At 40.0% G+C, this 27,859-nt stretch overlaps 1 protein-coding gene across 1 annotated transcript in view; it reads left to right on the top strand.

Annotated features, from left to right (window-relative positions):
* TMEM132D (transmembrane protein 132D) overlaps positions 1-27,859 on the top strand; it is a gene marked incomplete at both ends in the record, with an annotated part of 259,935 nt that overhangs the window by 143,538 nt on the left and 88,538 nt on the right. Inside the window, one exon of the mRNA XM_082007930.1 lies at positions 19,788-19,971. Within this exon, the coding sequence (XP_081864056.1) occupies positions 19,788-19,971 (184 nt within the window). The remainder of the gene's footprint in view (positions 1-19,787; positions 19,972-27,859) is intronic.

Raw genomic sequence — 27,859 nt, 5'->3', positions numbered from 1 at the left:
TGCTGGCTAAAAATGACTAGCAATTGTCAGAAAGCATTTATTTTTCTCTCTTGACATTTCCTCCTAGCAACATGTAGAATATACATTTCCTATAAATTATAAGGTCGGGTTTTTTCCTTTCCTCCTCCAATTCTTTGTGAGGCAACAGCAAAATATTAAGCGGAGGGAAAAGCACACACAAGCATGGAGCAGGCGTATGACCCTCAAGGCCTGCAGCGATATTCCTTCTGTGAACCCACAAGCGATATTTTAAAGGCATTCAGATTTAACGCTCATCGGTTCTCACCAGCAGCTCTGAAGGGGATTAAAGAGCCTCCAAGAGTTTTGCAATAGCTCTTGAGAAGCTAAGAGCACACAAAATTTAAGCCTTGAAACTGAAACAAATAGGGTTTCTTATACCTGAATGGTTTTAGAATTGATGTAATTTAAAAGAGAAAAACAGAAAAGCAAAGGCAAGAATGTTAATAAATTCCACAGTATCTTAGCATGAAATTATATCCAAAAGTGAAGTCAAGGATGCGTATATGTTCATGTATGTAAGTCATGTATTCGTTAAACTTGAGTGTGCAACTGGTGCTTTCAGGAGTTGGGTAATTGGAGGATGAGGATTCAACCTTGAGGTCATCATTTAAAATCAATTCCAGATACCGTTTTTCTTTGCTTTCTGGGGTACCGATAACATTTTAGGTGCTTTTAAAATATTCTTGACTATGAGGACGTCACAGACTAAAATCTAAACAAACAACTGAATAGGGTTTAGTGGGAAAGCAGAGGATTTATAGAGTTTATATATACAAGCTGAGTCATATTGTTTCACCGTATGGCAGAACAGTCTCAAAAAAGACTTTGCTGAAGACAGGATAGGTCAGTATACGTTAGAGCTGTATGAAGAGCATGCTTTGTGGTTTAGCTATGCCAGCCCCCACAGTGGAAATGACTTGGAGATAGATTCCATTTTGTCAAGATAAATATTTGAGGTGGGCACGGGAGAAGAAGATTTCAATAAAGGTTGTAGCTGGATCCCAAATATATCCACACATCCTTGCTATCAATGTCACTAGAAATTAGTGCTGTCTTGCAGCAGCTTTTGCGCCATGGATACAGCTTACGCGGCTGCAGAGTGTGTCCTAGGGGCCAAAGAAACCACCTGTGTATAGTGGTCCTGGCAGGAGCGCTTTCCTGGCCAGTTCTGGAATGACTATCTGTAGGGAGAACCTTCAGATACAGCAGTGTCAGGAGAACTCTCCAAATCACGTTTATACCTGTTCATGGCTTTACAAACCTGGGCAGCTTCCAGCTACCTTGTCTGCTGTAGTAGAGATGACACTAAGTAGAAAAGATTGGCATCATCATTGCAGAGGCTTTGGGTTGTTTTTTGATTTTGAAAGAGGGCTGCTACTGTCTTTTTCAAGAGCAAATGGGCTCTGGTGAGTAGAGGTTACCTGCAAGGGCATCCTGTGTTATGTCTTATGAGCAATCCAGAATTTAATATTCTTGCCTTCCACAGTCTTGCTACAGTCCAAAAAACTTAGTTATACTGTAAGCTTTTTGGGCAGCAGCTGGCCCTTTACAACGGTATTGGATCTTGTAGCCTGTGATGAGTGTGCAAAGAAGCAGTAAGGAAACTGCTGCTGGACAGTATGCCTTGAGCATCTTCCAGGCTGTGACCCTACAAAAGTAGGTCATATACATCAACTGTATGTTTCCAGCCTGCAGTCAGCCTTTCAGGCTCCAGCATGGCTAGGACTACAATTATTTTAGACGCTATAGATCTTAATCGGCAGCAACGTGTATAATGCAGTGCTTTAGGATATACCAACTGTATCCAGAAAAGTGGCAGCCTCCGAGAACGGTGGGTGTGTGCTGTCCCTGTGTGACTTCCCATGCAGGAGGAAGAAATTCACTTTGCAAAGGCTTGGCCTAAGTTGTCCCAAGGTGCAATACAACGAGGGTTAAAGACAAAAGGATTTTAGAGGGTGGAAATACTTACCAGATGGAATACTTACTCTCTAGAATTTCAGTTGAAATGTAGCCCTAGATGAAATAGGGTTGCTTAAGTCAGCTCCACTCCTCAGACAAGAGAACTATCCAAGTTCTTATATATAATTTATCCTTCTTTTTAGACTTTCTTTTTCATCTGCAGGTCTGAATATGTTGGGGTTTTTTGATGTCTTAGGCTAGAGCTAATGTTTTACCATTCCAGAAGAACCCAGGAGTATTTTTAGGCTTTTGAACAACATTTTACTAATTTACATGTTGTAAAAGGAACAAAGAAGAACAGAAAACTCAACAGTCATACTGTAGACTTATCTCTGAGGAAGGGCCACCCAGCTGGAAGGCTTGGGGCGGGAACTAACCTCTGGTGGACAGGGTGATCCCACCATAAAACAGTCTGAAAAGATGTCCTACGTTCATGCTAGAAATTAAAAGAAACAGATATGAGTTGAAAATACTATAATGATGATGGTGACTCTTTTGATGTTTCATTAAAATGTTTTAAAACCGTATCTTGATCTAAATGTTCGGGTCTCCTAACACTGTCTTGTTTCTTTTTTTCACATATAGATAAGTGGTAGTTGCATAACACTTGTCTAACAATTTCTCTCATCTCTTGCTGCATTAGACTCAAATTGAAGCAAATTGGTCTTTAAAATTGAAAGTGTCAAAGGTTGTAAAATTGCCCTCTGAAGGTCCTAATGCTCAGCAAGCCAGTCAGCTCATGTACTGTATTTTGACCCCCTTTTTATGTATTTCTGATGCCGAGTATGACAGCAATTGAACCCTGCTGGAGCTGGTGTCATCTTTGGCTAAAATCTGTGACCAAACATGAGCATTTTCTGCTGCATTATGAGCTTACCATCATCACCGTGTTTCTTTTACCTTTTTCCTTCTTTTAATATTCCATTCTTTCAAAATGTCAAAACAACATTTATTTAATTAGTGTAATTTATTTATGTTCATTTAAAGTCAAGTCTTCCCTAAGTATAACTTGGTGTGCCTTTACCTGGATTTTATTTTTCTTTAAGCTATGTGTGTGCTTTTTCAGCAGAAGCTAGCAGAAAACAGTTGCTTAAGCCACAAAGGGATTGTCTTGTCTGTTTTCACTAACTTTTCTACACTGTGCACTTGTAGCTTGTGGAAGTTCCCAGACGGGGTTCTTAGCATCATCAGCAGAGGGTGTAAAGTCACGTTCCCATTTTCCTGTCCTGTGCACGGTGTCACGCATTCTCTCTGCGAAAGAGAATTTAATCCTTTCAAGCAGTGGTGCCACCTCAGCAGGCCAGGCTCATTCCGAGCGTACTGTTCACTCAGTGCTGGCTGCGGTATTTAGAATTGAGCTGAGTGGATACAGGAGATTTTCCACCTCTTATTTGGAGAAAAGGTATTTGCTCATTTTATGAGCTGTTAGTAGATCACTATCAATTGCACCTTGAACGGAGCGTAGGTATCACGCAGTAGCAGCATCCTGCATGTTGATCTGCTAAGCTATGTATACAACTCATAGACTGAAGGTTTTGATGCTAGTGTATTTATAGGATGACTTGCTTAAAATCTCAGTTTTTAAAAGTCTCTTTTGTCTGCTGTGTTAAGTACACTTCAGTTACAGATTTCAGTGGAAATTAAATGGCTTTGCATCTCGATAGATGAGAGATCCAGCCACAAGCATGGAAAAACCAACAGACTCTCTGAGCCACCTGAGTTCTTGATAGAAATGGAGTGAAACTGGATTTTCTCCTGGTTTCAGTCCAAATCTGATGTCAACTATTGCAAGTAGGAATGAAGAACAAAGGGGGTTTATGCATTCTACAGAAATTTGTAAAGCTAGAGACAATTCCCATTCTACATTCAGGTGGCATGAAGAGCCTTTTCTGAAATGTTTGTGCAGAATTGGAAAGAAACATCACTATGTCAGTACACGAACCAAGAGATCAGGAGACATAAGATAACAGCTGAGTACCTTAATAACCAGCCTGCAGTATTAATTTCTGCTTTTCTTTTTTCAGTCTTTCAAGCTGCATCTATTCTGCTTTTAGTAGATAGTTAGAGGTAAGTTAGAGGTAAGATTGGCATGTTAACCCAGGCGTTTAGGTACTTTGATCATCTAGGCTCTAGAAGGAAGAGTCCAGCTGACAGTTTTGCCCTTCACATTGTTTCCCAGCACCTGCAGTGAGCCGTGCAGCATTTGGAAGTGCTGACTGGACTTAGCACAAACCTGATGGAGTTCAGGAGCTCCAAGGAGGTTTCTGATTAGCTGTTCTTCCACTTGGACAAAAACTTGCTGCATAATCTTAGAAATGCCTTCCGGTAGAAAACAGAGCTGGAAAGGAGAGAAGAATTAGTGGCAAGGGAAAGGATAATCTTAGGTATAAGTCACTACAGCTTTATTCAGCTTTGTGCCAGATTATATCCACTGATCCCCAGTGGACCCCTTCCTCACCTAAAGCAGGCAGGCAAACTTGCAAAAATGTATTTGCTTGTTTGAAGTGATGCAAATTAATAGTTAATTAACATTGAGGTAGAAGAAGAGAAGACGAAGGGAAGAGATCCATGGAGTTGTGATGATGTGTGTTTCATGTCTGGAAATTACCCAAGAATATTGGGTCAGAATACAAAGAACTGGGATGGAATCACAGGGCGTGAGACCTGCTAGAAAAAGAAATGTAGGTTGACAGTAAGTTCAAACTTCATCCTGAATGCCACTGCAGTGTGTCTGATGGATACGACAACAGTCCAGGGAGCCAAGACTATTACAGTGGAAACTGCATCCTCATTGAAATCGTAAAATTCCCATTTATTTCAGCCAGGGACCGGGGTTTACCTCTTTTCCGAACTCTACTAGTAATCTGCTCTGGCACCCCTATTCCATCGAATGGATTGCTGTGCAGGCTAGCAGCAGTCGAGCTGATATGTCAGCAGAGCACCAGACAGAGCTACTACCTTCTGTCTCCAAAGTAACACGGCGGTGCTAGCGAGGTGCCAGGCAGGGATGCTCCCACGTGCCTATGCTGCTTCCACCCTTGGAGACAGGCAGTCACCAGGATCTCAGGGGCTGTGTGCTGCACAGGTCCCAAAAATCGTCTTGTTCGAGTCACTACATTTGTGTGTTTTCTGGTTTTTGTAACATGTGAGATGCCTGTTGCTATACCTGCATCTTCATAAAATACTTTAAGATCTCTGCATGAAAGAGACTAGGGAGACGTTGGTGTTATGGTTATTACTACAACTATCAAAACATACTCTTGAAAAAAAAATTCAAACTCGTATGTCAAGCTCCCCAAACACATGGGTCGAATCTCAGTTGCCTGCATTATGGCTAACTTGTTTTCCTCCCTTTTTCTCTCTCTCTCCACTTCAGTGTTTGAAATAACAATCACGTCTTCAAAATTCAGGGATAAGGCTACAGCTGGCATGTATGAAAATTTCTTTTGCTTCCACAGTCAGGTGTATAATTGACAGTAATGGCTGTAAAATCCAGAGCTCAGGGATGAGGGTTTTTCTTTCAAGCGATCACTCTGGAAAATACAGTTCGATCAATGGCTGAGCGTTTCAGACTGGTATTAATAAATGCAGAATGTTAAAGATCCGCTTTAAGAATAAATCATCTAATTCAGTTTATAATCCTAACCATTGTTTAAAAAGAAATAAAAGTAATAATGAAAACAAATTACCCTTGATTTAAATATTAATCTCATATAGTAATTGTGCCTGAATAAATATTTCAGTTGCAGAGAGTGGATTATATTGTCAAACATTGGAAACTGTGCTGTGACTGAATTCAGTGTCCTGTATTTATGTTTCATAAAGAAGAGCTGAAATGCTTGGAAAGCTTTCTTCAGCTCTGTCTGTTCTGTGTGTGTCGCTGTGTGTTACGGCGTGCCTCTGTGAGCGATGTACGCTAGCTGAAGGAAGGAAGGGAAGGATGTCAAACTGGCACAGGCTCCTCGCTGGGGTTGCTTCAGCCAGATCAAAATGATACGTATCTTCATAAAGCCAGCAGCATTGACAGCACTGGCGGCTTTGTAGGAATGCGAAACACAGCTAAAAATTCTCTCCGTTGTAGTTTTCGGGGAAGCTGGCGTAGCTGACACTGTTAATGCTACTAATCTAATGTAGTTAGGAAATGATGTACCACTGAACTTTTCTTCTTTAAACAGACAGATCTCTGGTCGTTTAGAAAACTGCATCATCAACTACTGCTTTTATTTTTCCTCATTTCTCCTTTCCTGATGAATCTTGTGGAATGCCACTGTATTGTTGAAGACCAGAATTACCAGCTAAACAGTTGCCAGATTTGAAATGCCTCAAAACAAACTAATGGAGGACTTAGTATCTTTATTTTAAAGACTGACAAGGCCATTTTTCCAGTGACATATTACACATTTGAATGCAATGGAGTGGAACAATCTAGCTAGAAAATAACTCGGTTTTTGAAATCTAACTCTTCTTTTATGGACTACCGTGGACTTTGCAGCTCATGGAGACTAGGAAGGTGTGATATGGAAAAACTGACTGTTCTTCAAGGTAGTCCACTCTGATGGGTGTACTGCAAACAAGCCTAACCTATTCATGTAAAAGGATGAGGTTCTGCTTTCGTAGCATTTCAATGATCAAGATCTGTTTTTTTCAAAATCCTAATCTAGCCCTGAACTCTTCTTTCTGGCCTGTTATGAAGAATTTTCACTGACAAATCCCTGAATCATGTTCAGAAAGTCCGAAAACTATAGCGAAGAGTGGTGAAGTAGCTTGCACAGGGTCACTCCCCGGAGGAGTGACAGAGCCAGGCGTCTCCTGTGTTCTCAGTTCAGTGCTCTATGTCAACAGCAATATTTCATGACTGGCTGCTCCTGTTGTATCCCTTCTTGGGAAGGGACCCATTGCCATGGGACACACTTAATTCAGTCCAGTCCTGATGATGAATTTTACCTGGGGTTTCAGCAGTGGTATAGGATAAGTGGAAGTTTCTCTTTCCATCAGCTGTGAATTTGGCTGTATTTTATGAGACAGATGAGAAGAGCAAAGGGTCAGCATATTTTCAACATATGACTTTCTAAAAACAGGGAGCACAATTTAATTCACACTCATCAATACTGATGGAGATGTCACTGTGTTCATACCTGTGGGAGAAATATCTGCTATGGAACCTCTAACTGCTTTAACCCTCTCATTTCCCTTTCTTACAAAAACGGCTTCCAAGTTGTTTCTACTTCATCTTTTCTCCACACAATTCATCTGCCCACATCTCACATTTATGCAAAAACCTTGACATCAATCCTTGACTATTTCATATTTGAGAATATTTAGTTCCTTAGCATTGGTAAATTGTGCACCAGAGATTTTGAGATGACTTTGCCACTTCTTGTTTTACATATCCACAAAGTTTGTAGATCACGATGCTTCTTTTGTGAACAGAGTTCTAAATTATTAAATATGGAATAAAATATAAAGACATATTTGGTAGCTCTTTTTCTTTTGAAATTGTCAAAGAGAAGTATGATTCATTCATGTTACTGCATGGTTTTACCATGAAAAAGACTTGATTCTTTTCCCTTCCTTAAGTTTCAGAGTTACTGCTGTTCATTGTGTGTGTCCTAGGATCCTGTGATATAGAAAGTAGTCATATTGCCTCTTAAATTTACATTAGCTGTGCTAATGATTGTAAGCAACCCATCAGATACCAAGTGTAGTCTGTGCTGAGAAGCTTAGTAGTGAGAGGAAGACTCCTTTATTCATGATAACTTTATGAGCTTTGGTTTACTGCTTTCCTCATACAGTCAGGAAGTCTGGGAGCAAAAGTGTAGGTCATGCGCTTAATTATGTGGGAGACCTGTTTCAAGGGGTCTGTCTTCCTACAGGGGTCATTTTCATGCAGCGTTGAACAAGGGTCAGGAGTAATTCTTTCCACATATAATTTGGTGAATTTACTGAGTTGAACTGGTGATTTTGCTGATAAATGAGAACCTAGCTCAGCAGAGTATTTAAATTCATTCCTATTTAGCAGAGTACTTACACATATACTTAACTTATAAAATGATATTGAGTCCCAGAAGACTGAAAGAGCTTGCTTCAGTGGTTTGCTGAGCAGGGGTCAGCTTCTGAACTGGAAGAAAGAAAATCAGGGAGCCATAAAAGTTAAGCTGTTATTTCAGTGAGCAGCGAAAAGATAGAAGCCTGGTTTCTACGGTTGCTTCTTAGGAATGAGTGCGTACGTGGATTCTTAGGGAGTGTGCAGCATCCTTTCTGTCAGAGGGGTTAATCACTTGGTCTCTTCTCTTCTGCTGTCTGCCTGCTTCCAAAAAGCTTAACAATTCTTAACCTCTATCCTTTTGCCTCGTTTTATTGAAATTGGTCTAATGTTACTGGAAGGAATGACAGACACACAGCTACACTGATTGCATAATCCTTTCTTTATTAAGGAACTAGGCAAAAACTGAAGAAGGCTTGTTACGGCCCTATCTGCCACTGCAAAAAATATTTCTTTCCGAGCATTTTATCCTATATAATTTAAAACCTTTCCAGTTAAGTTATTGTGTCTGACATTTTCCTTTTCAGACTCTCCTACTGTACTTTTGCTTTGAATTTGGTCCATATTTCCTGTTGTTTCTAATTATACTCTCCTGCCTACCTGTTCTAGCAATTTTTTCTCCTTGACGCTTAAATCCTTGAAGTATTTGTGGACAGTTAGCACTTTCTGTTTCTTCTGCCTTTTAAACCTCACCTACTGATTTTTTCAGAAAATCACCAACCTTCTGCTCTTCTTGATGTTACTTCAAGTATTGCACATTCAGGCCCCCTGAAAATCCAGCGGATTATTTCTTCTACTGTTTTTAGAAAAAATTGTCCATTTCCTTCAATCATTGCGGCTCTTATTTGTACCTTACCCTGCTGTGCAATGAAAGCATAACTGAAGTCAAGCAGTTTGCGTAAAGCAAAAGGAAAACCATGCCTAAAAATTTGCTTATATTCATAGACTGTAGGGATAATTTTGGCAGTGCTATTTTTTAATTCTTCATGTCATTTGATTGCTTTTATTACTCAAAACAGCTGCCTGTTGGATTTCTCCACACATATTCCAAGAATTATGCTAGTTATGAGGTTTGATGTGGCCTATCTGAATTTTCCATCTTGCTCGCTTAGAGGAGATACTTTAAGTCTACGTTTTTTTGGTGATTGTGTGTTCCAGCTAGTACACCTTGAGGATTTTCCATTGCAGTGAAAGAAAAGTAGTGTGTATATTTGCAACGGTTTCATGTTAGCCTTGCAAAGAAAGAGCGTTTATATTCAACTAAGACATTAAAGACTCAAAATTGGGCTATGAAACTATAGCATAATAGCAGTAACAATATAAAACAAAGAAGAGTCAATAATTCAAGAAATCTAATATTTAGGTGGCTGGCATGAAATGAAGTCCTACTTGTGCTTCCATACACAACTTTTTCACCTCTGATCTCATTGTCATCTTCTTGTGAAGCTTTGCTATTCATGAAGGGAAATCCGATTCACAAATTTCAATAAGGGTGGTAAATTTTGCAACACCTCTGAGTGGAATTTCATCTTCATTTACTGCTTTTCCCCATTATGTGCATGATTTATGAACCTGTTGAAACTATGAATGGTTACTAGCATTACTGAATTCATAATTCTAATAATTAGGATCTCTCTTCCCTTGTCTCTAGTTCAGTGAAATCAATATGTCTTTTAAAAGGGCTAGATGTACAGCTTTCCACTGTCAATTATACAGATTTCTAAGTACAGTCCTGAGATTCTTATAGGTAGAAGCAGTGCAATTTGTGCTGCTGCTCAACTCCCAGAGTTGGTGGTTGTTTCCCACAGAATCTTTTAAGATTCAAGATTAGTATCTTCAAACATACCAATAAAAGTGGTTTTAAAGCCCAAATTACATCAGATGGAAGATTGCCACATAGTAAGGAAGTTTATGTGGCATGGTATGTCCATATCACCACGCTGATGGCATGAGATCCTCACTCTCGTTAGGTGATATTTCTTATTCGCACAGGCATGTTCCCTTAGTATTTCATGAGGCATTTCCCTAATTCATGACATGTCTGTTTTTCTCTCTCCTCCAGTTTTCCAGTTATTAGTTTGATTGTATTATTATTTTTACTGAAAGGATATTTTACTTCTGGAAATGGCAAACAGCTGTAGTTGCATTCTGACAGCATATTGAAATAAGGCAGTGAGAACCTACCATTTCTCAGCCTGCCTACTTAGGTCAGTGAATAGTCAAAGTCCTCTTATATTTATCTGTAGAACTGTAATTCTTCTGTTTACAGCGATACTGGGGTAGGGAAGGAGTGGTTTGGCTGGAGGTGATTTGAGGACACAGAAACATGGAAGGAATAATTTTGATTGAGGGAGCTATTATCAGCCATTACATGTTTCCAGAAGGTCTGCAGACTTATTTAATGCTTTGCTACGAGCACTTGTTGTAGGAAGTGGAGCTGCATTTGGCCGTGCTGTCCATTTCCATGTCTGGAGTGTGCTATGGTCCGGTCGCTCTGAGCAATGGTTCATAGAAGGCTTCAGTTCCAGCCAGGGTGGCTCCTCTGACTGCTTTAACCGTTAGAATAATCAGGTTCTGGGAGAGTCTTTCAGGGCAACAGGGATTTAAAATCCCTAAGCGCTTTTAAAATGGAGCTTGATAGGTTTTTGAAGAGATTATATGATATGGTGGTTGCAGTAGCAGGGAACTGCCCACATGGACGGAGGTCTCTTCCTGTCCAGACCAGCACATAAATACAGCGCTGGCTCCCTACTTGTGCAGAAATTTTTTCATCCTGAATGAGTGATCATAGCTTTTGTATGGGCAGCTGGTCTCTGTGTTTGCTTTAACAGTTCCTGGACCATTTGCATAAGATCAGGATTCCTTGGTAAGCGATTGCTGATGGTTGGATAGAAAAGGTAGACCTCACCAAAGGTGAGGACCAGAGTCAATGACTGGGTTGTCTCTTTGTCCAGCTCAATTTTGCCTAGCCGTAATTGGGCTAGTTTGACAACAGAGCATAGGTCTCAGACTCAGCAAGTGCCTCCTGCATGGGCACGTCCATCCATGTGAGCCAAGTACTTCCCTTGGGCTTGTGTGTGGTCATCATGGGAACAAAGCACTATTGCCTTTGTCACACCAAATTCTTGAACTCAAGGGAAGCTTTATTTATAGCGCATCTGCAGATAACTTTATCTATATGGTTGCCTTTCAGGGATAAGTAACTACTAAAAAAGGCTTAACCCAAATTCAGCAAATCTAATCTCACATATATTTATGCACAAATATAAATTTGCTGTTTATGTATATAAGAGTTTTTAGGTGGATAAATATTTGTAGGATGCAGAATGAATTTTGCTGCAGGGTAGTGTACTGAGCACCGTGCTTAACGTCATGACTTAGTGTGCTGGGATTACTCAATAGCAAATATTTGCAGCACTGGCCCTGTAATTTTTTAGTATGAATATACTGCGTCTCATTGCCTGCTGATAGGTGTTATGTTTGTGCGACACCTTCCATTCAGCAAAAGGTTTCTTTCATTTTCAGGAGACAGTGATAGTGAAGTGATCATGACAGTGTTAAGGGTCTAGAAAATTGTAACGTGAATGAAATACCTAAGGGTCTTCTTAGGAACATTCAAGATTCTGGTATTTAGATAAATATCTGGTATTTATCTAAAGGCTTAAGTCTGAGGGTCGTGATGTAAGAGTCAAATTCCTGTAGTGCTGCCCGTCCTGGGCAAACCAAGGATATGGAATCAGCACATTACTTCCATGTGTACTGAAGTGTTATTTAATTGAGACCTTTAGACTTGGTTTTCCTACATGTAGAATGACTATTATGTTATCTTTCTCCTATTTTTTGCTTTTGTCAGTTAAGACAACAATCATCACCGTCTGCAGTTGTCTTGTACAACGTAGTCTGAGCCTTAGATGGATCCTGTAGAAAATTTACCAATTAATAAAGAACATTTGTGGCTGTATTTGTGGTTTCCTCCTTTGCAGTTTTACCACGCTTGTATGTGAGTTTTGTTATATTTATTGTTATTTTTATGCTGAGGACAATAAAAAACAGCATGTAGAGAAACCCAGATTGACAGTGCATTTGTGGTGTTTTATTAGACTTCATACTGTCAGGAAAACTGTTTTCTTAGCCCTGCAATTTGATCCCACCTGCATAGTAACTGTGGTTTTCTGCTGTTCCCTTATGACTGGGCTGCTTCAAAAGTACTTGATGTTTACTGACTACTGTGTTGAATAATTTATTGAATGATTATTAGACTGGGTGTAATAAAGTCAATGTTGATTTACCATTTCCTTAGCATAATGTGGTAAGTGATCACTGGATTTACTCTGTGAAGAGATGCTCAGAATGATGGTTCTGAACTGAAATGCTGGCTTGGTGGGAAATTGTGTTTTAAATTTATATTATATTAAAAGGTTTGCTAATTTTTACCCACTTTTGGATGGTTTCAGTTATTTGGGAAAAGTGCTATCAACAGCTGGAAAATTGTACAGTGAATAATTTATTTGAAAATAGCAAAAAAAAGTTGAACAAATAATTCAGCAAATATTTCTCGACCAACACTGCTGATGTCATGCTCCAGAGAGATGGATCAATTTTTAAAAATAACTTCATTACATGATTAGTAGACTCGTTTTTTTGTGATTTTTCTTGCTAGTTGGTTCACTTCATATACTGATTCCTCAAGAAAAACGACTTTTCAGCCTACCCATCACTGAATTTTTAATAGTAAGATGACAATGAATAAAATTAAACTTTAATGTAGTGCTGTATGTATCACCTTATCTTGATATATCAATGGTGAATAACTATCTTTGCTGTAATGCAGTAGGCTAGACTCTACAGATACTGTTTTTTTAGAATACCCTCTCTGACCTTGGGAAGGTCCGACCCCAAGCCACATGCCTCACTTCCCTGCCTAAAATATTTCTTCCTTTCTGTTATTTGTTTAGACTGGGATCAGGGGCTGATGCATATAGCATGTATATACCAGTTTGCTGGCAACGTATGGTGCAGGTATTGCACCATATTGTTTGGTTTTGTTTTGATAAAATTCTGCATTTTTGGGTAAACTCATGCATTTTACTTTCAACTGCAAAGGAGGGGTAGAAATCCTGCTAGCCTTGCCAGCTAGATTCACACCTATGGAATGGGTTTGAGAGATCAAGCACTGGATATGTTGAGCTCACATTCTGGAGCCAAGCCAGCTCCTCAGCTGGTAAAAGGCAATATCATGCTGTTAACTTTTTATGTTTAATGTCAAAATCCTGCAATATTTGATTTTTACATTAAATCCTAGTTATAGGGATAAAATAGTTCACTGCAATTCTGTAATTTTTATCCTGGATAAAAGCTTTTTCAAAAAAGCTGGAAAATACTCATTGATTGCACTTCTGGCTCAGAGACCAGAAGGAAAAGAAGGTCAGATCCATTAAAATAAAGAATGTCTCTTTGCCTGTACAATTATTTTGAAGGGTCTTAGCTTCTGGTTTTTGTACACGTGAGACTGGTAAACGAACCCCAGCCCAGAGTCCCAAGACTGCAGGTCAGTAGAGGAACGCTTTTCTCAGCTTTGTCTTCCCGTGTTGTATTGAAGAGTTCAAATCTTGCCTGAAGCGGACGTGTTTGTGTGCATTGGCTTAGGCTAGACCTGCACAGGAAACCTAAAGGCAACCTGTTTTGATTGCTGAAGTTAAAAATAAAATACACAAGAACACATTAAAAAGAGATTAAATATGGATGTGAAGTTTGCATCCATCATCATCTCTTGCAGAGGGATTTTTAAATCGCCTCTGCCTGAATTGGAAGAAGTTATCAGCATTTCCAAAGCAATGGCTTATTGTGTGGTGATGAGCACCAAAGAAAAGCCCAAATAAATTAGCCTCCCATAACGCATAGCGTTCCCTTCTCATCCTGTGCTGCTTATTCCTCAGATGTCAGTATTACGTTCTCCTTGTCAGTGATCCCACATTTTTTACTTACACATCCTATACACGTAATTTCTAGGATGCTCTCAAACGTGCCAAGCAGAAGCACTTTATTGCATCGCAGTACCTGTTTCTGCAGCCGAGACGCGCGCTCTGTCTCTCTGGCACATACGGAGCGGAATGCGAATGCGTCCCCCTGCCACACCAGTTTGACTCTCATGTAAAGGCTTCTTAAAACAAACAAAAAAACCCTCACAAATAAAATCATGCTCCTTCCTGAAACCGGTTGTGGGTATTTGTTAAGAATTCAGCAAAGACTAGACGGGCACCCTTTTCTCGGTGAAGACAAACTAAAAGATTACCAGGATCCCTCCCTGACCACTTCAAATATAGGTGGAAAGAGTGACTCAGCTGAGAAGGAGGTTTGAAAGCGTGTTTTCTTTTTTTGGCTAATGTCTACACTAGCTCCATTTCCCATTCATCTGGATTTTTTAGGTGTTTCTCACAAAGCACCTACGCACTGCAAGCCTCATTGTTTATTTTTCTATTCTTCTCCTTGTATCTACATTTCACAAAGTTAATTTTCTACTTTTTTCTCTCTCACACATCCTTCTGTAACAGGTCATTTTTCTTTTTCTCTCTGTGATTTTTTTTTTTCCTTAATTTCTTCTGGTTTCCTCTTCTTTTTTTTTCCCCTCCCAAAATCTATTTAGGTGGGAAGACAATATGTTACTGGGCTGCGTGCTCTCAGTGGCATTGCAAAATGTATAAAGTCCACAGACCTCTGGGACTGCTAGGGATATGCGGCTCTAGCGGAGCGTAAGTGTAATGCTTGTGCGCTATGCTGGACCTCTAGGCTTGGAGAGAGATTACTAAGCAGAAGGGAAGGAGGTACAAAAAAGCAAATATACTGAAGGAAAGGCTGATTCTCTAATGGTCCTTTGAAGTCCCTTTCACCTCCCCATGTTTGGTTAGGAAACAAGTAGTGATAATATTAGGAATAATGGCTTGCAGTTCCAAAAGGGATGGGCAAAAAAGATGTGTAAAACTGCTCTTAGTGAAAATGTTCAAATTCTGAAGACAATACTATAGAAAAAGCTTTAAAAAAACCCCTATATCAGAAATTAATTCTTTCAGGAAACTGTGGAGTTCTGTTACTAAAGGGCAATGTTTTGTTTTCACTGCTCTTTGTTATGCCTTTATTCTACATCTCATGTTGTTTTATATTATTTCCTACCACACAAGGAAGAAGCTATGTTTAACGCAGTGCCACTGCTGGCTCTGTGCAGTGGCAGGACAGATGACAGCAAGCCTTAAAACCTTTTTGCAGCCCAACTGATAGTGCTCAAAATAGCTAGCATGGTGTTTTTATCTGGTATGGCAACATAGCATATTATCTTATTTTTACGCAAAGAATTGTACTTATTTTTAAATCACTTCATTTCTGAAATAGTGGTTATATACCACTTTGTGTGTATAAATCGTCTTATACACTCTGTGGTGTATAAATCATTTTATCCCTCTTTTTATGGGAAAGTAATTTTCAGTTTAATTTTTTCTCCTGTAAAATGAGGATAACGGTTTTCACAAACTCCCTCAGGTCTCATGGGGTCAGCTTTGCTGCTCTCTCCCCTCTCTCATGCTAAAAAGCTTTTCCAGTTACCCCTGGAAACATTTCTTCCTTTTCTGCTGTTCCACTTCTCAGCCTGGCCTGTGCAGCATTTCAGGCTACAGACTCTTTCGATACCCTGCAGGAGATGTGCTGGAGACCTGGGTACATGTGTGGAGGTAGAAAAGAATAAAGATTACCTTCTTCTGAGACAGTGGGACAGGTTGTCCAAAGAAGTTGTGGATGCCCCATCCCTGGAAGTGTTCACGGCCAGGCTTGGGGCTTTGAGCAAACTGGTCTAGTGGAAGGTGTCCCTGCCCATGGCAGGGAGGGTGGAATTAGGTGATCTAAGGTCCCTTCCAACCCAACCATTCTATGACTGTATGATTCTATGATCCTTTCACTCTTCTTCCCAAGGCTCTTTCATTAACATTCCTATGATCCATCTTATTTAGCATATTCATGGCTTTAGGCTTCTTGTGCTCATTATAGCCTTCTAAAGACAGTGATAAAACTTTATAAGTTGTATTATGAGAAACATTACATGCCTGGTCATTTTAGTAGGTTCAAAACAAATCTTGTTTTATGAGCATTATATAAAGATCAAAGCTGGTACCACAGCTAGTGAAATCAGGAATGAATAAACCTAGTCAATTCAAGGAAAACTGCCAACATCCAGTAGCTATTCTTGGATTTACAGAGTGTTCTCTTGAAAATTGTGTCTTGCAGGGCATACCATCCCTAGAGACCCAGAGGAGTCACTGGTTCTTTCTCTAAATAAACCTGACATAATTACATAGGTGTTAGCAATTGGCCAAGGGCCTTGACACGAGCCTCTCAGATTTCAAAGGACTCCTAGGCTGAAAGGGCAGGAGAGAGATTTTTTTTTTTTTAATTTTGCCTCGGTCAGGGATGTGTCCGAACAAGCAGGTGCAGAATGGCTCTGTGGAGGTAGGAAATACTCCCCTAGAGAGAGGACAGTGTTTCCCATTGTTCTTCATTTGTCAGCTTGATCTTCTCTTAGACAGGAAATAAAAGGCAGATTAAGAAATACAATATGAACATCCCTGTGCTGTCCTGGCTGACAGGAGGAAAGACCAGACTACTCCGTTCCAATGAACTTGTCTTTTTTTTCTGTCTGTCTTCTCTTCGGCTTGGGCTGTGAGACCCTTGAAAAATGTGTCTACATGGGAGACAGTTCAGCAGGGCTCTGTTCACAAGGAGACTTTATTGGCACTACAGTGAACTCCATTGCAGTTTAATTCTCAACTATAAACAGCAAAACTCCATGTGAAGGATTTGACTTTAAATTAGCACCAAGAACTGTTTCACTCTGACTGCTCTGCAGCTCAGCTGAGATTGCTGTTATGAACCTTTGGGTTTGTCAGTTCTAAACTTTCTAATTGTGCAGCCTCCCATATTGTAACTAATGCTGTTGCTGCACTCTTGATAGCAATAATGGTTTTACTGTTAGCAAAGACAAGCTGCCAACATGCTATTGCAATATAGTGACCATAAAGTGTGTGCCTACCTTGAGGAGAGTTGAGCAGTGCAACATTTCAAGTAGTAGTGGCTGACTACCCAATAGAAATATTCCTATTGTACCAAGCAGCCTTGACTTTGAAAGAAAAGCCACAAATATTTTTATGAGTGAACTCAGTTAATGAATTCTACTTGTTCAAATTTCTCTATTTACATTTTTTCAGCTGTATTTTCTGAAGAGTAACTTTTTTGGCTTACTTCTCTATTGAAAGATTTCAATTGCTAAATATTGCCCAAGGAAGGCTGTAAATTGGAGACACAGATCCATGGGACTTGCACATGGAAGGATCATCGTAGTAGGTGATGAGGAAAGTAATTAAACAAAAGTTCCTGACCTGGTGCTGACAGCCTGGGTCTGATCATAGGTCATGCAACACTTTTCACTTTTTTTTTTTAATACATCTTTGGTAGCAGTAATGAGATTCTTATTGATTTTTTAGGTGCTTTGTAATGTTGTCATTTGGAGGTGTTTAGTATTTCTAAGAGGAACTAGCGCAAATAATTTCTATCAAAATTACATTTGGTAGAAAAGTGGGGGACTTTTTGGTACAAGAAATGCTTCATTAAAATACCTGCTTTAAAGGAGAAATTAAAAGAAAATATTTCCATTATTTTGGGGTTACTGTAGTTGTGCCGTATGGGAGCTGTAGTTCAAGAATATAAGGACCATGCTCCACTTCTCTCTCCACGTCTTTTCCTCCCTCCTTTGTTTTCCTGTATCCTAATCATTTTTCTTCTTTTCTCCTAATCCCCAACATACTGGAAAAAGATTAAACTGATTGCCTTTTCTGACAATCATTTGGTTTTTCCGTGGTATTCTGCTCTGCCGGCCCCTCCTGTGCAGCAGTCCCTCGCTGCTGCCTCGGGACACACTTCTGGTGACAGCACCAATTCTGCAAAGCTGGTGACAGGTAGTAGCAGACACCAATGCAGTAACAAAGGCAGGCACCCTGAAAAGAATCACAAAACCAAGGTTCATTATATGAAGATTCAATTAGTTCTTTAAACACAGAAACTGTGATAGAACATGCTGTACAAAACAGGATCACTGCCAAGTATTTATAGGCAATGCATTGCCCATTCCTGCTCATACAATTAAGGTAACTGAGTTTCAATAGTTACAGCTGCATAAAGCAGCTTTCTGATCCTACCTAGGTCAGCATGAAATACGACTGCATTCAGTGCTAGTTCAGAAATTGTGCTTTTTTTTTTTCTGACATGAAGAAATGAGAAACTGAACACAATGTGTTCCATTTTGGAAATGGTGGCTCCTTTTAAATTCCATCCAGGATGGCAATGACTCAATACATCATTAAAATCCAAACCTTAAAGATGATCAGATTAAACTCTTCAAGCAGTAGCTTTGGATAAAGCATTGGATTTAGCTAGCATGATAAAAATATCTGAGTATTTTGGGAAGAATCCCAAACTGAGGCTGTTACGATAACTGGTCTTCATAAAAAATATGCCTAGTTTTAGCTCTTCTTGCCATCAGCTGGGAAAACCTGCTCTGTTTTAGGCACGTTCTGGGATTCTCTAAATCAGTTGCTGAAATGCTTCCTCTTTCTTCCAGCTGCCCTCTCCAACATATGTGGCTCATGACACTTCAGTGTTGTGCCATTCTTTCTCTCCGCGGGTATTATCCCCCTGAAAGAAATTATGCTCTTTCCTTTCCCCTCCATGCAAACACCGAGGATCTGTTCATCCCTCAGTGCTTCGGGACAGATCTCACCTTGCCAAGATACAGAATAGAAACTGTACTGCATTGCTCTCTATACAGTAGCTGATTTTATAAGAAGCTTTGCAGGAATTGCACCAACAAGCCCCTTTCCAGTTTTCACTCTTCATTTCTTCTTTTTGGTATTAACTTACACAAACCATATAACCTTAGGAGGGACAGCATGTAAAGACAAAGTGGTGTTGATAAGGTGTCGGTAACCCCAGTGTTGCCAGAGTATCCTGGAGAATCACATCTAGTAACTCTTTGTTCTTTTCCAGCATTTTTTACTCAAGCATCCTGGCAGGATTGGCCAATATTAAATAATCCAGTTTTGTAACTCTCTTCTCCCTCAACAAACTAAATTAGCTATAGTTCCTCGTTTAGCAAAGGACAAAAGGAGCTTCAGACAGACATTCACAGCAAGGTAGCAGTGTAGCCAAAAAGTAATCCCAAGTTTTCCGATTCTCTGCTCCCTACTGCCCTGGTTCACGGACCCCGTCCTGAGCTTTGATCTCTCTTCCATTGCCTCCCTTTTTAAATACTTTTAATGTAGTGATTTCCCATTTCAGGGAGTGATTCCCAAAAACTAGTTTTGCTCATGTGTTGCTTTAACAGGGAGGAAATACAATGTGCTTGTTAAAGGCAGAGCCTTGTAGTCAGGATTTTTAGGCTGTAGCTTTAGCCTTAGCTTCATCTTGATTAGTTTTTGTTTCTCCACCTGTAAAATGGAGTGGTGCTTAGTGATCCATGCCACAGAGTGTTACTAAGCCACTTGAATGTATGAGAAATACCCTGAAATCTTAAGACAAGTGCAAATGATTAATTAATTTATTAAATCTATAATCTCACCAAATCATCTCTTTGGAAGAGCCTTAATTCAATGTTTTATTAATAGAAAAGCAATTATGTTGCTGGCTTATCAATCATGTGAATGGAACCTTTCTTTTTCTTTTTCTCTTGCAGTGCGGATGGTCCTTCCTCTGAAATTATGCAGATAGATTTTGAAATTGAAGACCTAACTGACCTACCTGAGACCCAGCTCATCACATGGCAGGTAGAATATCCTGGAGATACAACATCTGATCTAGGAATCTCCCAGATCTACGTGAGCCAGAAGGACCTGGTAGGAGTTCTCCCTTTGGCTATGGTAAGAAACTGTAGTTGCTTTACACCTCTAGTGTCTGACAGAGGCAAGTGATCTGCTGAAAGGGGTGGGGGAAAAGCAAATTTCAGCACCTTGAGAAGCAGATACTAAATTCTGAAGTTTGCTTCATTCAGCGGTGAAACTGCATGAGTGGAAACAGTAGCTTCCATGGAAGGCCCAGTCACGCTCTTTTTGACCAGTACACTGACTTCTTGGAGGCAGAAGCTGAGTTCATGGCATTTCCAGTGTTCAGAACTCACTCTTGTTGTTGGATGAGCTGGTATACCTGGACATGCCGTTCAATGTGGTATATGTCTTACCTGAATCACAAGTACTCTTACGTTTGGTCTAGTGCTTAAGGACTTCCTGAATCACAATTTTTTCAGTTTTTGACTTCTGACTCCATATTCATTTAAGAGTGAGAAGAGAAATAAAAGTCATGGCATGACTTCTGAGTAATATATAATTATCTGGGGAACACAAAATACAGTACATATCCAACTGTCTGTTCTGCATAAATGCATTCAAATGGGTTGCATCACCGTCACAGTGCAAACTATAGGGCTTGAAAAATACCTGATTCTTCAGCCTTTGTCTTCCCTAAAAAAACTGTTAGATACAGAAATTCCAAGTGCAAACAGAAATTTTTTGCATTTCCTCTTCTCTCCCCTTCACATTTCTTCATTGTTATGGATGAAGTATACTTGTGTAAGGTCTGGCTGTGCCCCATTTTTGTTCTTAGACAATCTATTAGAAAATATTGACACGTTATTATTTAGCACTGGAAGAAAACCTAAAATCAATCTCAGAGCATTTAAAAAAATGTAACCTGGATGTTTGCCTAGTGATAGCCAGTTAATTATGCCCTTATTGAAGGCTGAAGGTGTTCTCTGCACTTCCAGACTCAAAGAACTGGCTATTATTGTTATTTACCGACTTCCGAACTACTCCCATGTCATGATTGTTTATTTCACCAGAAATATTTCTTTTCTTTTGTCGTGGCACGTGCTTTCATTACCAAGGTGTATATCACAGTTGAAACAGCTCTCTCCAACTGATATTGTGGCCATCTAACACATCAGAGTTGTGGAACTAATCCTTCCGTTTTGCATGACTGTTTTCATGGGCTAGTTCCTGCTGTTGAACAGGGGGTGATCTCTGCTGGTTTGTTGATAAGAGAAGAGGCTTTCAAGTCTACAGGTGGGACCCTGATGTGCAGTCACACAAGTTCTGGAGTATTGAGGGTTAAGGCTGTGGAGGTGATCTTATCTACATAACCTGAGGTATAGGGTTTTTTATTCGATCCACCCCTTAATGAGAGGATAAAATATTTCTTTCCTCGTTCCAATGGTTGCAGAAAACACTAGTTCTTCTCATACATGCCCACGATCCATGTTTGCTTTAGTATCGAGTGATATAGTGGCCAAAAATGGTTTATAAGAACAAAGATAGATTCTCCTGGCAGTTGCTACAAAGCAACTCACTCTCTTCATTTCCATTAAAAGATGAAAAAAAGCCCGTTTTCCAGAAGCACAAAATTCTATGCTCAAAGGTCACAAGTTATCAGTAGGTGGCATTTTACAAGGCAACAGGTGTTGGGATAATGGGTAAGAGAGAAAGCAAAGATAAATGGCAGGAGTCCCCTAATTACTGACAGGCTGGGAATAATTTTAACCTTCTTTGCATTAACTGGAGTGTCAGGGAAGAATCTCTGGGGTATCACAAATCTCCAAATCTTTGTAGTATTTCACTTTGTGCTTAGGAAATGATGATTCAGGTGCACACCTTTCAAGACGTGTAACTTAGATGAGTTTGGTACTTCAGATTTCCCTGTGATCTTAGCAAAGCCGGTTTGTAGTTCACAAATTTAAAATAAAACAATAAATAAATTCTACTCTTCCATTTAGGAAGAACCACAATGAAAACAGCACGTTATGTTACATTTCTCTGTTTCTGGAGACTGAAATTAATTTGTGTTAGTTTTGCTGGGCTTCTTAGCAGAACATGTAATTTCATGTTCAGAAGCACCAAACAGAAATGCTGTTGAATATTTCAATTACTGGTTAGTTTTTCAAAAGAATGATTTTACCGCTTTAATGTTAGGAAGAGCTTTGTTTTTTTAATATTCTAGTACATACCGCCTCTGCACCATCTTTGTTTTCTGTAGTCTTTTCTGCTGGCTGTTACGGATTTGTAAAGTGCAAAGCAGAAGATTGGCCAATTCCGAGTTTCCTGTTCTCTTTTTTTTGAGTTACAAAATGTTGCAATGGAAAGACTTAAGTGTATGTATCAGCATCAGGACACACTGGAAATGCATACCTTCTGCTGAAGTTATTAGGACACTTGCTGCACACACTTTACCCTTCTCCAGTGCAGTTTTTTTTCCTATGGCATATTAGCCTTCCATCTTTTGAGACCCCTGCAGGACCCTACACCAATAATGGCAACACAAGTCACAGTAGAGCACTCAAGGATATTGATGAGAAAAGTTGTAGGGTGTATTTTATGGACATGTGGGTACCATAAAGGCTGATATTTATGATACTTTAATAACACCTTTTCTAATTTTAAAGTGTAACAGAACCCATCTTGGTAAGCTGTGCATGGGACCCCAGCCGGCTCTTGTTAGCAGAATGGGAATAGCATGGGAGAAGACATTTAATGTGAGAACATTGTAAGAACCTGTGAGCACCTGTTTGGATATTAGCACTGCATGATTCTTTCCCTTAAGCCTGATGGAATACAGGCAAAGATATTTATCCAAGGTTATAAAAAATCATTGGGCTTTTATCATAATTGCTTTGCAGTGGCTCTTGTAGCCACATAGCCGTGTCTTGCCTTGTTGACAGAAACGAAAACATCCATTAAAACCCATGGAAGAGGTAGATACTTGTATGGCATAATGTCCTTCACCTGCACAGTTTCCACTGTAATTTGTGCATTTTTTCCATGGCCACTATTCAAAACTTTCCCCATTTCCCTGCCAGCTTTCTCACTGCAAGATCTGCGTCTCCAGGTAGTGTGTGTCCAGGGAGCTGGAGAAGAGGGGTCTTAAGAACATGTTGATTGGTACAGGAATTATAGGAACAGAGTGCTTTATTCTAGATGGAGAATTCTGGACAAGGAATGCCAGAGGATTACTCCATGGTAATTATTGAAAATTAGGGCACACTGGAAAAAAAAACACCCCACAAATAAATAGTGAACAAGCAAAAACCTTCTATGTTGTTCTTTGTTGTCAACTAACTTGCAGATTAATTCTCTTTAAATGTAATTTTTTAACATTCACCTGTAATAGGGTATCCTTGGAGACAGAAAGTCCAGCACCTCTTAAGACCTTTGAAATACGGTATTAAAAAGACATACGGTCCATTTGTTCATTAACTGCCTTGAATGTGCTAAACTGCTGAGGGTTTTTGAGTTGAGGACCTGCAATGTAGTGTGACAGCCAGTGAGAATAATATGCCTGAATCTTCTAGAACATGACATTATTTTTTATTGGCATCGTAAAGAATCAGCTTCCAATTCCTATTTGACTTCTTTCTGGTGTTTCTTCCCTATTTTGTTGCACACTCATTTTGTTAGGTGATGAATGGCAGAGGTTTAATCACTCAAATTGTACATTTGCTGCTATTGATTATTGTTGCTTTTTAAACATTCTGTCAGCTCTTTCATAATTGTGGTGTTCACCTTTTGTTGAACCTTAATGATTAGGTGAGGATGAGAGACAGGCGAGCTCTGTAGCCATCTGTGTACATACAAGATAATCCCTGCTGAGAAAGGCAGAGGGCAGATATGACATGCTGGTAAATGGATAAGGTGAAATCTGTTCTGTAAATAATAATAATAAAACTGGCAAATAATGAAATACCTGAGCTGGTTCTTAACTGAACCTGCTCTGAATCTGCAAATCACCTGTCTTACCTGTGTATATGCTCTATAAACATATTCTATCTGTGCCCTCCCTTTATTTAATAATCTGATAAGAAATCTGGGCAAAATACCCATTTCCTAAAATTCCTAGGGGGAGATGTTAGTGGCAAGAGTTGATAAATCCATTACTAGAGTAGTCTTTTGACTGGAAAATATACTATGTTAACTTTACTTTCTCCTTGAATACAGAAAAAAAGCATGTGCAGGATGCTGTGTCCCTCCAGAAGTTTCTTGAAAAGGTTGCAGGTGCCTGACCTTCAATTTTTGAAAAATTGTTGTCTGCATACGTGTTTTAAGTTTCCAAATCAGCAAGTTAGTATTAGAGTCAGCCTGGCTCTCGCAAATGCCCTGATACTCAAGGCGTTATTAGGTTTGAAGATACGGATATGGACCAGACGTTTCAGGTGGTGGTAGGGCGTATGAAGCTGATGAAGAAGCCAGGAGGTCGGAGCACCCTTGTGTATAAAAGGTGTGTGAATCTGGATTGCTTTCCTGAGAGACTCCCCAGCCCTTACAGGTGAACTGTTCTTAATGCTAGCTATAACAGACTGCTTTGCACGATCTGTGCGACTAGGAAACAGCAGAGAAGTTTTGCCTTCTAGAGCAAGAATCCTTGAGTCATGGTTGGTAGAGGCTGAGCGGTTCTGGATTACCTCATACCAATCATGATATTAATATTTTCATAATTCAGCTTTCTTGCTGCCCAGAGAATCTCAGGCTTGCTGGCTGGCAGGACAGCTTGCCTGGCACGAGGGCTGAACCAGCAGGATTCGCCTCATCAGCGACTGGCAGGACAGGCTGCCGTCAGTCTTTATCAACCTCGGCTCCGGTCTGGGGCTTGGTGAGCTTTATGCCTGTATGCCCGTGGAGTCCCTGTCTTTCCTTCTTACTGAATACATTGGGACAGCCCTTAGATATGTTCATAATCTAGTCAGCATCAACCTAAAAAATCACCTTATTATCAGACACCTGAAATGGACAGGAAGAAAAAATGGGGTTTGAAACCAGATTAATGGTACAGTGGTGAGGTTGCAGTCTGCATGGCAGAGGCAAGAACTCCAAAGACAACCTTCTGTCCCTCCCAGCCGTATTTTAGCAGGCAAAGGTGGATGGTGAACAGTGAATTACAGACTTGTATCAGCAACTGAGCTTCCATTATCTCTCTTGTTTTGCCCCGCTATTTATTATCCTCAAGCAGTGCAACATCAGCCTCCAAGAGAGTCAAGTGAGGTGTGAGGCAGGGAGAGATTTAAATCAAATGCAGAAAAACCCCTCTGAGATGAGACTCCTGATTTATGACAGGCTTAAACAGAGTCAGTGACCAAAGTCCAGCTCCTTACTTTGCAACAAACAGGTTGTAGTGAAGGCAAAGAGTTATTCCTACTCGTCTGACCCACCGAGAAGTCCCAGCTTGGCGAGCTGTCCCTGAGCTCGGACACACGAGCGCTCGGCTCTGCTCTTGCAGAGGAAAGCTGCTTTGGTGCTGATCGAACTGACCTATTTTTAATCTGCGAATGAAGGTGATTTAAACAAACTTGGGCGAGCCGTTAGGAAGGAGGATCACGTTATCCTTCATCTCAGGTGACTTAAAAGCTTAGTAACATCCAGGAAAGGGTCACTGGTAGCGTTGGAGCAAAATAACCTTTTAAACCAGCACAACCATTTTCACAATGCCCATCTCGCCACAGCTGCTATTGTGTGAAACACAAGTGGAATATTTATTTTAGAAGGTCAGGGTAATAAACTAGCTGTTAAAAGGAAATGTATTCATTTGTTGAACAGAAGTCTCTTAAAATGCATAGCATGTAACAAATGTCGTATTTAAGATATTTGGTTAAAAGGTCTGTTTTGGTGCATCCTAGCACAGTTATCAGAGCAACATTGACTGCAAACCCAGTCTCCTGTTGCAGATGGACGTGCTCTTGTCCTCAGAGCTATTAAAGCCATTTTGGCTTGTGAGAAGATATATTTATGGCAGTCATATTAAATAAATTGTATGCAAAACCTGAGCACCAGTTTAACATTATACTTTTTAGATAATTCATGGTTTCCACTTGCTCCTGATGTTCTTTATAAAAATTTAACTAAAATGTTGACAGGAAATAAACTGTTCTACATACCGTCAGTATAAGCTGGATAAATAGACCAAATAAATAAATAAAATCAACTGGTGCAGAAAAGAGGCTATTATATAGGAAGCATTTCCATATTAAAATTATTTCCAATAATTACAGGAATCAGCTATCATTGCAGTGCCAGTCACTGCTGGATTCTAAAAATGTTTTGAGTATTAATGCCCTCATAAATATATGTATCTGAAACATTTAATTTTTAGCTAGTGGTGTTTATGTTCTGCTAGATCCTGGATATGTAGCTCAGACTTAGCTACCAGTGTGCTCGGTGCTGCACAAATACACATCTCATTATAGCCTCACCCTGAAGAACTAAGAAGCCAAACAGAGGAGACCAATGGTAAAAACATAAAATATTGGTCCCTCCTCACATAAGAGGGATGGGGATGGGCAGTACGCTGAAGTTCCCACTGAAGTCAGCCGGACTGCCTTCTCCTAGGCCAAGGTTTCAGCTTGGCTCTTCCCCATTACAGAAGATGGGATGGGTGGATCACGGTCACTGGAGCACAGACCTAGTTGCGCAAGTGCCATCATTGTTGGAGCTTATGGTGCCCGTGTAGCTCGAAAGACAGCGTGGCTGTCCCTGCCTCTGCCTCTTCTGCGCTGGTGTTTTGCCGCTCCTCATGTTGGCAGAGTGCTGCTGTTTGCTGTCAGGAGCTGCTCAGGAGCACAACGGGCGTCCATGCTGGGGTAGTGGAATAGGATATCGGAGGCTGTTAGATCCTTCTCTCTACTATCTACCATCTTAGGCTGACAGTTAGGATGCTTTTGGATTAAATTAATGCTTTTCTGTTGGAGAGCTGAAACGTGTGTATGACAGAGATGACAGGGAGGGTCTGCTTTTGGCTGTGACTGGCCTGGGTTCTGCCTGGCAGTTGAGGAGTGCAGATCACATCAGCCAGAATCAGCTGCCCTGCTCAACTTTCAGAATTAATGTTTCTAAACACTTCCGCTGACAGTCAGCTTTATGGAAAAGAGGGAGTAGTTAAAAGCTTTTACCTTCCTAATTCATAGCTTTTAAACTGCAATTACAATATTCAGCACGTTTTCAAATATTTAATTAAAATGTCACCCATTTCTGAAGAGGAGCCTTTTAAATAAAAATTATATTAGTGAATCACAGACTCACATGAAGTCTACTCATAAGAAAGGGAGAAACCTTTGGATCATTGTGATGCTGCAACCATTTTCTTTTCATACGTATATCCTACTGCTTTCTAAAATTAAGTAGGTCAAAGTCATACAATTTCATCTCATAAAACAGACTTTCCGTTCTCCCAGTAACATCTCTTGGCACCTACCAGTTCAGATTTCAATTAACCTTTCTTCAAAACAGATATCCAAGCTGACTACAGGATACCAGGTGGTGGCCCTTGCCATTGCCATCTAAGCATTTATCCCCTGGAAATGTTTTTTCTCCATCTCAAATGGTACATGCATGGGTTGGGTTCTGGTTGTTGTTGGGTTTTGTTTAGTTGGTTGACGGGAGGGGGCTGGGAGTGTGTGTACAATGATATACACTGACCCTTTGACTGAATGGTATATCCACATCTTTCTTTTCCTCTGTTGTTTCAAGCTGAAGACCTCTTAGGGGATGGCTGAAGTTCTTGCTGTCAGTCCCCGTGACTGAAGTTTGCACTGTGTATTACTGCATTTCATTCCATTTCTTTTTCCTGAATCTTTGGTTTTATCTGGTGGTTCTTATTTAATAGTTCAAACTTCTGTATTGACAATGGCTCCCCAACTGATACCGTTAGCAAATTTCAGTAGCAGTCCGTTTCATCTTGTTCCAGGGTCATTACTGACAGCAATTAAAAAAAAAAATC

Source organism: Phaethon aethereus (genome assembly GCF_964289735.1).
Source record: "Phaethon aethereus genome assembly, chromosome: 17".
Classification (NCBI taxonomy): domain Eukaryota; kingdom Metazoa; phylum Chordata; class Aves; order Phaethontiformes; family Phaethontidae; genus Phaethon; species Phaethon aethereus.
Note: the sequence above shows the minus strand (reverse complement) of the source record. Positions and strands in the feature narration are given on the sequence as shown.